General features: G+C 33.4%; 1 protein-coding gene across 1 annotated transcript; it reads right to left on the reverse strand.

The window, feature by feature from the left end:
- Positions 1-506: 506 nt before the first annotated feature.
- On the reverse strand, positions 507-12,501 carry serpine2 (serpin peptidase inhibitor, clade E (nexin, plasminogen activator inhibitor type 1), member 2). The gene is made up of 9 exons (XM_058745171.1): positions 12,345-12,501; positions 6,823-7,103; positions 6,489-6,716; positions 5,191-5,388; positions 4,422-4,620; positions 3,324-3,421; positions 1,339-1,425; positions 1,129-1,212; positions 507-1,021 (listed from the first exon to the last, which is right to left on the reverse strand). The coding sequence occupies exons 2-9, from the start codon at positions 7,079-7,081 to the stop codon at positions 984-986; spliced, it is 1,191 nt and encodes a 396-aa protein (XP_058601154.1). The 5' UTR covers positions 7,082-7,103; positions 12,345-12,501; the 3' UTR covers positions 507-983.

Raw genomic sequence — 12,501 nt, forward strand, 5'->3', positions numbered from 1 at the left:
GTGCTGTCAAATGATTAATCGCGATTAATCACATCCAAAATAAAAGTTTTTGTTTACATAATATATATATATATATATATATGAGTGTACTGTTTATATTTATTATGTATGTATAAATACGCACACATGCATGTATGTTTAAGAAAAAGGCCCATGTATTAAACATATTTATAATATAAATTTATACATGTAAAGATTTTCAAAATATATACTTTATGTGTATTTATATATACATAATAGTACACACACATATTATGTGAACAAAACTCTTATTTTGGATGCAATTAATCATTTGACAGCACTAATATATATATATATATATATATATATATATATTTGTTATGAACCTTTTATCACTTTTTAATAATTGTGAATGAAATGTGCTATATAAGTAAATTAGTATCATTGTCTTTTAAGAAACATCTATTAAAACATTTTTCTTGTTGTATTGGTTTTAATGTAATATAACATTAATCAAACATAAAAAATGAATCTTCCAAAGCAGCTAACTTGAATATATTTTATTAAATAAACAACAAAGGTTTTCTTTGAGTTAGAAAAAAAAAAAACAGTTTAAGTACCTTATTTAATAAAATAAGACTCAATGCAGGAAAATACATCATTAATGTGACAAATGAACTGACATTTTATTAAGGAAAAAAAAGTTAGCATTCTCAGCATTTCAGTTGCACACATATTGTGAGAAAGACTTGCTTTAGACCAATTATAAACCATGTATAAAATCTTATAAAATGTTCCTCAAGTATATAAAGATAATAAAAGACAAAGCCAAAATGAGGTTAAAAAGACACTTGAGAAATTGAGGGGGTAAAGAACACGCAATCCGAGACAAAAGTTAAATATATTCATCTGTCTGTATGTATGTATGTATGTATGTATGTATGTATGTGTGTGTGTGTGTGTGTGTGTGTGTGTGTGTGTGTGTGTGTGGACAGCTGATCGAATCTCCTCTGATCTCTGGCTCAAGGTTTGTTGATCTGGCCAGCAAACAAAATAGTTCCTGAGAAGAGAGCGAGACCAAATTTGAGATGCATTTCATATCAGGAACATTTTAATATTACGGTTTCATAAACCAATAAAAGGCCTGTAGACTGGACGTGTGTGTACCTGTGGGATTGTGTCGGATGAGAAACAGGAACGGTCTGTCCACGGTCACCCACGGAGGAGAAGATCGGGCGTGCAAGATTGCAGCTGAATTGAGAGAGATAGCACATGCATATTAGGATCATGAGCACAGATGAAGGGTCTTGCTGGACATCCAATGATTGAGAGTTACTAACAACTTAAAAACAGAGGAATCATGTGACAGTAACGTACTGGTGGCGGCAGAGGCTTTGGTTCCATCCTCATTGACCTCTATCTTGGCTTTCTGAAGTGCTTTGGACACATAGACAGACTCTGAACCTGTTACGCACACAAACACACAAGTCTTTACTTACAGCATTTAGCTTTAGCACACAGAAGTACACAGAGTGGGCTTCATTCATACACTAAACGCATGTCATTACATCAGACTGCCACACGAGGGACCACCAGAGCCGCAGGTCTGGTTTCTGATGGTATTTCTCATATGCTATGGCCTACATTGCTTGCAAAACCTCTTCCTTCCTTCCTCTAGTTGATATGAATCTTCATTTAGTGTATATGTGCTCTCTATACTCTGGTATGTCTTTATATTTGCCCCTCTCATTATTTTCTAACATTTTTCCACAGATAGTCATTCTTTTGGCATTTTCTGATTTTCCAGGTTGATTCTCTCAACATTGTATGGAAGCCCATTTCCACAACATAAGAAAAAATAATCATGCTCTGGTAAATCATAATTATAATATCAAAGTCACAATTATGACGATCAAAATTATGTCATTTCATAATTATGACTTTTTTCATTATTTTGATTTTTATCTTAAAATTATGACTTAGTATATTAAATCGTAATTATGAGATAAAAATCTAAATTACAATGCAGTCATAGTTATGAGATTTAAAATTACCATAAGTCAAATGACATAAGTCAAAATGATGGCATACAAAGTCATAATTAAAATATGTGATATTAAGTCATAATTATGAGATAAACCCGTTTTTTTTTTTTTTTTACATAAACTCAAAATGATGACATACTAAACAAATTATGAGATAGTATGACAGTTCTGATTTTGTCATAATTATGAGATAAAACAGCACAATTATGTCAAAAAGCTGTACTTATGAAATACTAAGTCATAAATATGAGATTTTATGAGATAAGTCAAATTTACAGCATACCAAGTCACTAATTATGACATAAGTCAAAAAGATGAGGTAAATCATGTGATAAAGGTAAGACTATGATACGAATTCAAAATTATTATATATATTATAATTATTAAAAAGTCATAATTATGACAAATAAAGTTAAAATATTGACACGAGTCAAAATTATGAGATAAAATCTAAAATCAAAATTGTCAATTATGTAAAAAATAAATAGATTTCTAATACATAATTGTACTTCATATCTCATAATGTCGACTTTATGTCATAATTATGATCTATCAAACCATAATTTCTTTCTTATGTGGCGGACATGGGCTTCCATAACAGGGAACTTCTGCCTTTGCTAAACTAATTCAGCTTTTCTAACAGCCAAAAATCAAGATTTAAGAATGTGAAAGGCTTTAAATCCTGTAAAAGTGATCTTTCCCTAAAAATAAACATTCTGTCATCCTTTACTCATCCTGCTGTCACAGTCCAAACCCAAATGACTTCCTTCCGTTCTCTATACAATGACATTTCATACTGAACATGCCTGTCAAGCTCCAAAAAGAGCTTTTATGATACTTTTGATCCTGTTTGGAGCCTGAAAGACAGTCTTTGCATGGAAACAATTCTCCTTTTGTGTTCCACTGAATAGATAACAACGTGTGGTTGAGTAAATGATGATAGATTTCATTTCTGGGTGAACTGTGAGGTTTCTTTATCGTTTAAAGTGAAATGCACAGTGATTCAGTGCTCGCTGCAATTCAGGTTAAAGTTTGTGGCTTAACAGCATGAATTACGGTAATAAAGCACAGGCTTTGAGGAGAATTATCTCCTCAGAGATCATCTGGAGCTGTGCGGAGCTGGGAGCGTCTCTGGGTGGTGACCAGAGCACTAACAGAGTCACTCTGACTCATATTCACACTTCACCGAGAGACGTGATTCATGCGGCTGAAGTTCACAGTCAACAGCCAACCATATCATTCGGTCAAACACAAACATATGCACGTAAAACGAACTTATGAAGAAAATGCTGCACATGACTGACAGCTGTCACTCACTCAGGTGTCTGAAATCAGCTTTGTTCTGAATGAAGAGGTCTTTGATTCCCATCGCTGCGAGAGGATCCTCCAAATCCACCTCCTGCTCAGCTGTGAATCTATTCGGAGAAGAAACCATGAGTGATGCTTGACCGGCAAACGAGACTCACTAGAGATCATACCAGTATGGTATTGTTAACTAACTGTATTATTGTTAACTGAAACTAAAACTATTCAAATCCTAACCCATTTTTTGGTAATTGAAATACAACTGAAATGAAATAAAAGTCATAATAATGTGAGTAACAAGTCAAAATTACAATATACTGAGTCATAATTACAAGATTGTATCATAATTATGACAAAAAGTCAAAATTATGAGATACTAAGTCATTATGAAACACACATTTCATAATGAAATGAAAAGTTAATTATGACGTACTAAATCGTAATTATGAGATACAAAGTCACAATTTTGACATACTGAGTCATAATTATAAGATGATCTCATACTTATCACAAAAAGTCAAAATTATGAGATACAAGTGTCATTATTACATAAAAATTCCAAATGATGATATATTAAGTCAGAACTGTTATAATTATAACATACTAAATTATAATTATGAGATAAAAAGTTACCATTATGGCATATGAGATACAAGTCATTATTACATAGTCAAAATGATTAAATAATAATTCACAATTATCAGATAGACAAAATTATAATTATGACATACTATATCATAATTATGAGAAAACAAGTCACAATTATGACAGTCAAAACGATGACAAATTAAGTCATAATTATAATTAGTCAAAATTATGAGATAAAAAGTATGACCAAAATTAGATAAAAAGTCATATTTATGACAAAATGACAATTTTTTGACTTTCAATTTTGACATAATATTCAACTAAATATATATACATATTAATATTAGTCCATATTAATATTTAATATCGACTAAATATGAATAAATATGATAATAATACTATATTAATTCATTCTATATATTAATTCTAAAATAACACTGCATCATCCAAAAGATGCTGACTGATTTAGAGGGAAAAAAGAAAGTGAATATTAAAGGATAACGCTAAGGACATGAATCTCACTTTGGCATCAGGAGGCGCATCCTCCTCTGGACCAGCAGTTTGGTCCAGCTTTGGACGGTCACTGTGGAGATGTGCGGCAAGACGGCTGACAGGGGCGAGGTCTCTTCTGACGGCAACGCAATAAACATGCTCATGCTGTTGCCGTGATACGGCAGCTCGATCACTGTATACTTCAAACCTTCTGGAGTGCTTGCTTGACCTGCAGAGAGAATGAAAACAAAAATTTATGCAGCTAGTAAAGAGTCAAATGGCACACTTAACTATTAAATATTAGTTTATATTAGTCATACTGTATATGAACGTTCCTCAAAAACCAATACCCAACACATGTGTGTGTGGATCATGTCCCAGTCACCCCTGTGAACTTTAGAAATGCGGTCCTTTCGTACGGACTATAAAACACTTTAATCTGCTCGTAAAGTGCTTATATCAAAACTAGTAAAACAGCAGTTTATTGCGTTTTCATGGATTAAATCCTTCTGGTGATGGCCAGACACTCCTGGCGTTTGCATTAGAATTCAATTAATTCACATTTTACACTATTTTATTCCCATCTGCTGGGTTATGAGGAATTGTAAAGTTAAAATACTCCAGCGTTCCCAGCGATTTAAAAAGTAGCCACGTTTTTATTGCATCGCCGTGTCTGGAAAACAGTTCCACACACAGCCAGGCAATGGCGTGAATCACGTGGCGGGAAAATCTTTCATTACTCAACAGTTCTGAATGTGTGTGAGTGTAATATCTGATGCAATCTGCGAGGAGATCTCACCTATGCTAAAGACAGAGAGTTGGGACATCATGGGAACTTTGTATGTCTTTCCATCTCCTGCAGTAAAGCTTCTGGGTTTGGTGTTCTGGGCTTGGAAACGGGACTTCCAAAGGCCTTTGAAGTAAATGGAATTTACAGCCACCAACCGAGTCATAAACGAACTGAACATATCTGCCTTGACAAGACTGGGAATTTGGCCTGATAAAGAAAAAACACAGTAGGTTGTATATATTAATATTACATACATTTATACAATATTCATATTATAACTAGTTGCCACTTCACACAAATAGAATACTAAATAAGGCCACTTTTTCCAACAAATTGTCAATGAAAGGACAACATCATGAGGTCAAAATAAATATAAATATCAGTCTTGTTTTGTGCTAATTTTGTATGAGATTTTGCAAAAAAATTAATTAAAATAAATAAATAAAGTGTATACAGTTTATAACCCTGATTTGAGTGATTTTGTAATAAATAAATAAATAAATAGTTTGTAATTTTTCAGTTATTGACAAACTTCCAATAAATGAAAGGAAATTATTGTTTTCTTATATAACTTTTATACTAAAAATATAGTAAATATGAAATATATTACAAATATTTTATACAAATTACATTTGTATACTGGAACGAAATGTTGTTTTTAGTTATTGATAAACTTCTAATTTCTATTAATTAAAGAGTTTATTTTTCTTATAATAATGTGGAAAATGATTTTAAGATTAGCAATTAAGTTTAATAATTAATAAATAAATATAAAACAAACAGAATTTTTGTTATTGAAAACCTCTACTTCCTATAGTTAAGAAAATATTTTTTCTTATAACATTTAAAAAATATTTTTAAGATTAATAATTAAAAGTTAATAAGTAATTAAACAAATAAATAATGTTTGTATATTTTAACCAAATGTTTTTTTTAGTTATTGATAAACATCCTATAAATTGAAGAAAATTATTTTTTTCTTTTAATAATTTGGAATTTTTAATTATTCCAAAAATTTAAGATTACAAATATTTCTTTACCACAAAAACAGTTCAAAAGATTTGTGCTTCTAATGCTTTAAAAAATAATAATGGTAACCCAGTTTGTAGACTATTCATGGAAAGTGCCTATTACATTATTATACTATTAATATAAATATTCTACAAGTTATACATTTAATATAAAAAAATTAAAGCTCTCAGGGCTAAGAGCTTATTCAAGGATAAATATGACATTTCAAAAGATATTGTATTGTAAAAATCCCTTTCAATGAATGCAGGTTAGAGGTAAGTGTATCAGATGCATACCTTTGGTGCTGTTCTTCACCCATTCATTAATGGTTTCTGCAGCCTGCTCTGGGTCGCTGTAGTCAATGGTTTGACTCTCACACATGAAGTTCTCCCTGTTGGCTGTCAGGAAATCGTCCTTCATGCTGAAGCCCTCGTTGGGGAACAGCGCATTGGCAATCGTCACAATATCAGCGTTGGATTTGGTCGTCAAGGCCTTATGCAACTTCCGCAACATCTTATAAGGACCTGAGAGCAGAATCAGTTTCTAGATGTCATTTACAGACTTGAGATTCCTATTTTTTGAGCATTTTAATGCACAAGTCCTGCAAATGAAACCAGAGCAAACACACACCTGTCTTCTTGTATTTGAGGCCCGTGAGCAGCTGGCGGCGAGTGTCCCCGTGGGCCCCCGGGAGCAGCATGCCCAGGATGGAGGCCACGCCGTGAGGTGACAGGACCACATTCTCCTGCGGTTTGTCCTGGACCACATGCAAAAACACCTGCAGGCCGAGATCAGAGCCTCGCTCTCCGTAAGACGAGGACTGAGACGCCGAAACGCTCAGAGAACAAACAGCCACCAACACACACAGCTGCAACGCCACAAACATCATGAGGGACACACAGGCAGCTCACCTGAAGAACAGAGATGGGGTGATGCTTTTATTCTTTTTATGAATGTGTTTCATTATTTTTAAGCATTTTATTGCTTGTGGATTACAAACAAAAGTTGTGTGCTGTTTGAAAAACTAAAAGTAAAATGAAATCAAAATGGTGTATTTACTTTCCTAATACATACATGCCTTATTGTTAACAATTCAACAGAGCATGTTATTCCAAAGAAAAAATATTTTGCCTTATTTAATCAAAAAAGAATAAAAAAAAAAAAAAATTGAATACCATGCTGCACCTCTGAAATTACTTTTACACATACATAAAAATGTGTCAAGATAGACATTTATAACTTTTTTTGTATAAAAATGTATATATACACAAAAGAGAGATTTTTATCATTTATAAAAAAAAATTTTTAAATACACATTTCTGTATATTTTTATTATAAAAATGACTATATACACTACAGTACTGTATATGAATGTATATACATACATTTCATCATGCAAACAATTACTCAATTGGTTACTTTATGTTGACTTTAAAGGGTCATATTTAAGAGAAAAAAAACGATTAGGCCTATAAAATGCACACTTCAAATGGCAACACACATTCTTGTCTCTGAGCCTAAGAACACCATGCAAAACCACTTTATTACACTGGCTTTTCGCTTTTATTACACATGGATTTTCATAATTTGTTATTTCATAATATAATATTTCATAATATGTTTGTTAACTGTATATTACTATTGCAGTTCTGCTAGTGTTGCCTTTAAGGGAGACAGCATAACATATTCAAAACAAATACACATTTAAATTTGATGATTTTAAGCCCAAAGTCTTTTCTGACCCAAAGAAATCCCTCAATGGGAATCATAGTAAAATGTCTCAAGGTATTCCAGGTTCAAACCTTACATGATAACATTTACACAAAGCACAACACAAATACTTGCTTCTCTCTGAGATCTCGGATTTTCTCGGAGATCTCGATCTAATCAGTATTCTCCAAAGCACAGCGATTTTCCAGGACACAAACTTTTTTTTTTTGCACAAGTGTTTCTTGAGTAAAGAACGGCTCCAAGCAAAACACATTTCCACAATCCTCGGGTCTCTTGGATCTGTGCACACACACTCACACACTCCTGAGCTATTCTGTTTCCCGTCACACAGCCCTGCGGCTCAGGAATTTATTTGATTAAGGATAGTGAGTGTGTGTGTGTGTGTGTGTGAGCATGTGTGTCTACTTAACCACATTTTGGGGACAAATTTGTAACCAGAAGCACAAAAACCTGATAAAAATCTACCAAAACCTTCTCTTAGAATTTCAATTCTGAGAAAAAAAAAAAAAAAGTCTAATTTGCAAGATATAAACTTTTTTTTCCAATTCCAATTTTTCATCTCAAGATTCTAAAATTATTTTCTCCAAATTCTGAGTTCACATCTTGTAATTCTGTTTTTTTTTTTTTTGTTTCAACCATGAAATAAAACTTTTTATTCTTTTTAATTGTTATTATTTTACATCGTAACTTTTTATTTTATTCTATTATTATTTATTTTATTCTCACAATTCTGATTTTTTTTCTCAGATTTTTGAGTTTGTATTTCACGATTTAGACTTTTCTCAGAACTGTGATGGAGGAAAAAAGTCAGAATTGTTAGATAAACTCAGAAATATGAGAAGAAAAAGTCTGAATTTAGAGATGAAAAGTTGCAATTACCTTGTTTATTTTTTATTCCATGGTGGAAATGGACTTGGCTAGGTTATAGTAGCCAATGCAGTGTCCACATTTTGATATCCAAGTAAACGTCTGTCTGTGTGTGTGTGTGTGTGTGTGTGTGTGTGTGCGCGCGCGCACGCGTGTATGATGAACACAGTACTGCAGAAGATATCTCCAGTGATTATTTAAGTGCAATTAAGAAAGGAACAGAAAATGTGACTGCTTAGTATGGTTTAAAATCACTCCATAATATCATATCACTCTACTGACATATTGTCAACAGACCGTTGTGATCAATAATTCACTAGTGCATTTCACAGCTATGAGTGTTTAGCATAACTATCATTCCTGACAAATATTATGACCATTTACAGCACATTAAAACATATTAAGCACACAACCCTTCATAAACCTTCAAAACAGAACTGATTTAGTCCAATGTTTGACTCGAAAGGGTTACAAAAACATGTTTAAGAACGATTTTCTAACATTCAAGTTATGAAAACATTATTTCTAAATGTTCTCTAAATGCTCAAAAAGCCCACGTTTTTACATGTTTTAAAAACGTTTGGTTGGTTGGTTGTGCAAACATTCAATTTTATCATTTTCAAACATTATGGTAACGTTACTTTTAAATGTTCTCTAAACATTCCGAAACAATTCCCATGAACAATGTTTTTGTTGTTTTTTTTCGAATGTTTTAAGAATGTTATTAAAAAACAAAGATGACTTTGAATAAACATTCTGTTAATGTTAATATAACTTTGAGAGAACCTTGCCAGAATGTTCACTGTTAAACAGGTGCCAGTTGCATAAACTGCTTAGACTGGTTTTAAAAGTCAGTCATCTATTTTTTCTTCCTCTTCTTCAAGACTGGTCATGACTTCGTAAAGTCAGTTACATAAAAGGGTAGATTGTTCTAATTTAAATCCAAAAAGTAAGACTTATTACCACTTTTTCAACTCCTAGCTGGTCACACTGGTGTCAAAAGTATTCACATTCATTACTCAGGTAGAAGTATAGATACTAGGGTTTAAAAAGACTTCTGTAGAAGTTGAAGTATCAACTCAAGCTTTTTACTCAAGTAAAAGTGTAAAAGTACTGGTTTCAAAACTACTTAAAGTATAAAAGTAAAAGTAATGTAAGGGAAAAATGCCATTAAGGATAAAAGCTTAGGCGCGCCACAGGGGCCTATTGTGCACTACCCACCTCCTCAAAAAACATTTTCTAAAGGCCATAATGACTATAATGTTATATTAAAATGTTAATGTTGAAAAATTTGGGTTGCACTAGGCTACCTGTTTCAGCCGCATACATGCCCATTAAAAATGAACGCATTTTAGTACAATGCAAATACATTAAAGAACCATATATGTGTACTACTGAGCATTAACGTGTTTCATGGAGCGGAAGATATGATGACTAGTTGCCTATAAGTATTGTAATGGTGCAAAAGTCAAACTTCAGAGGAATGTCATCATTAACCTTTATTGGAATGTAAATGTACACCCAAGCTTAGCTGCAGGAATCTGTGAGGGCAACGGACAAAAAATTGCTGTACCCAGGGCAGGCTTAGTAACAATTACCCTTGTATGGTTGTCTATATACAGGGGTGCACATACGTTTTTCAGCCTGGTTCTCATATGAGAACCTGGAGATTTGGTTTGGTCCTCACACAGGCCATGGCATGTAGTGTGACCCATAAACTATAACTATAAAAACATTAATTAATAATAGTGATAATAATATTATTGCACTTCATTTATTTATTTATTTTTTGTTTATATATATATATATATATATATATATATATATATATATAAATTAAACTAAAAAAAATAAACTAAATAATCAAGTGTGATAATACAAATGCAATTATTTCATAGTAAACCTAAAAATAAAATGTTAATATTTTTTATTATCATCATTATTTTTATTTTTATTTTTATTTTAAATTTCATCATTTTCAAACGTAAAATCAGCGAGCTTTTATTTTGGCGGGTTGCCGGCAAGTAAGTATTATGCGCTTCCGGGTTTAGCGCTGCTGATGGAATTGCGTCAGTGTATGAAATGTCACAGACAGTTTTGCTTTGAAAACGGCAGCAGGTAGCCTAGATTATGCTTTCAGTTTGGATAGAAATCTTATACAGTACAGTTTGTCGATCTAAAATGGTCAACCATGTCGGTACACAAAAGCGCTGTCAAAACTTATTTACGCAGCGCATTTTTAATTTTGGTCGCGCATGCGGACCACTTATGTGCACCCCTGTCTATATACAATAAACATTAGTGCTGTCAAAATTAATGATTAATCCAAGTGATTAATAAACTCAATCTGATACCGTCCTGGTTTGTACTATGCTCATTCTATAGCTAATGGCAACAATGTCACATTTAACTAGAAGATGTAACAAACACTTTGGACTCAATGCTGTATGTACAACAACAGGGTAATCTACATCAGTTACATTCCGCTCAGTTCTCTTCTTGAGTCTCTGAGAAGGACATCTTCGTACTTGGCTACATACGTCTGCTGTGTCCAGTGTTGGGGGTAACGAGTTACAAAGTTAGTATAGCCTACTTATCACAACATTGTCAATCGCAAACGCTAATTTATTCAAACGTCTCTCTACCAAACTACTTACTGTAGCTTAATTTGCGGAGGACGAAGAGAAAGCACCAGTTTGATAAACGAGCCAGTAGTGGAGAAATAATAACTTTTAAGAAATAATATTTTTTGAGTAACGACCCCAGAGTCCTTGCTTGTGACGTGATTTGCGTCATGTACAGGTGCGATGGATCGCATACAAACCAATAGGGTGTCGGAATGGTATATGTTTATACTTCTCATCCAACCACAATCAAATTCACTCTATCCGGATGGCGCGATTTATCTGGATAGGTTTTTTTTTGAACGATGACAAGCCGAAATGAAATATTTTTAAAATGTAAGGAGTAGAAAGTACAGATAATGGCGTGAAAATGTAAGGAGTAGAAGTAAAAAGTCGGCTGAAAAATAATTACTCCAGTAAAGTATAGATACCCCAAATTTCTACTTAAGTAAGGTAACGAAGTATTTGTACTTCGTTACTTGACACCTCTGTTAAGACACATAGAGGCTAAGTTTATCCAACTGACCCCTGCAGGTCTAATTTGATGTTGGTCTTATGACAGCTGAGCTCATCTGATCTGGTCCGGTTTACCTCCGATGACAGTTTAACTGGTTTAATGTGTTTTCTGTGAACTGCGTGAATACAGCGTTGTCTTCCGATGACCGCAGTAAACTTTTTATAGCAGCTTTCAGCAACTGTGTTTAATTATAGGCTTTAAAACTCAGTCTGAACACAAATAGGGACGGGGGTCTAGAACTGAAAGTCAACAGCTCAAAAACAAGTCAACCTCCACATCCTTCATATGTTAGTATCCTTAGATCAATAATAACATCTAGGAATTACAACAGCAGTAACAGACGCCTGATTTAAGCATAAACTAACCTGGACAGTCTATGAGGTGAAAAATAAGCTGCAGTATGCTCCACTAACCTGGACAAGCAGCTCTAATTCTTCAGATACGCAGGTAGAGACGCGTGTCTTCCGCGAGCGTCAGTGTTCCTCCTCGCGCCGTCGCGCCTCCGTTTATTTCTTTCTGTCTTGAGCGCCGGACTCCGCCTCCTCATAAATATTCAAAAAACGCTTTAAA

Source organism: Onychostoma macrolepis, chromosome 15 (genome assembly GCF_012432095.1).
Source record: "Onychostoma macrolepis isolate SWU-2019 chromosome 15, ASM1243209v1, whole genome shotgun sequence".
NCBI lineage: Eukaryota > Metazoa > Chordata > Actinopteri > Cypriniformes > Cyprinidae > Onychostoma > Onychostoma macrolepis.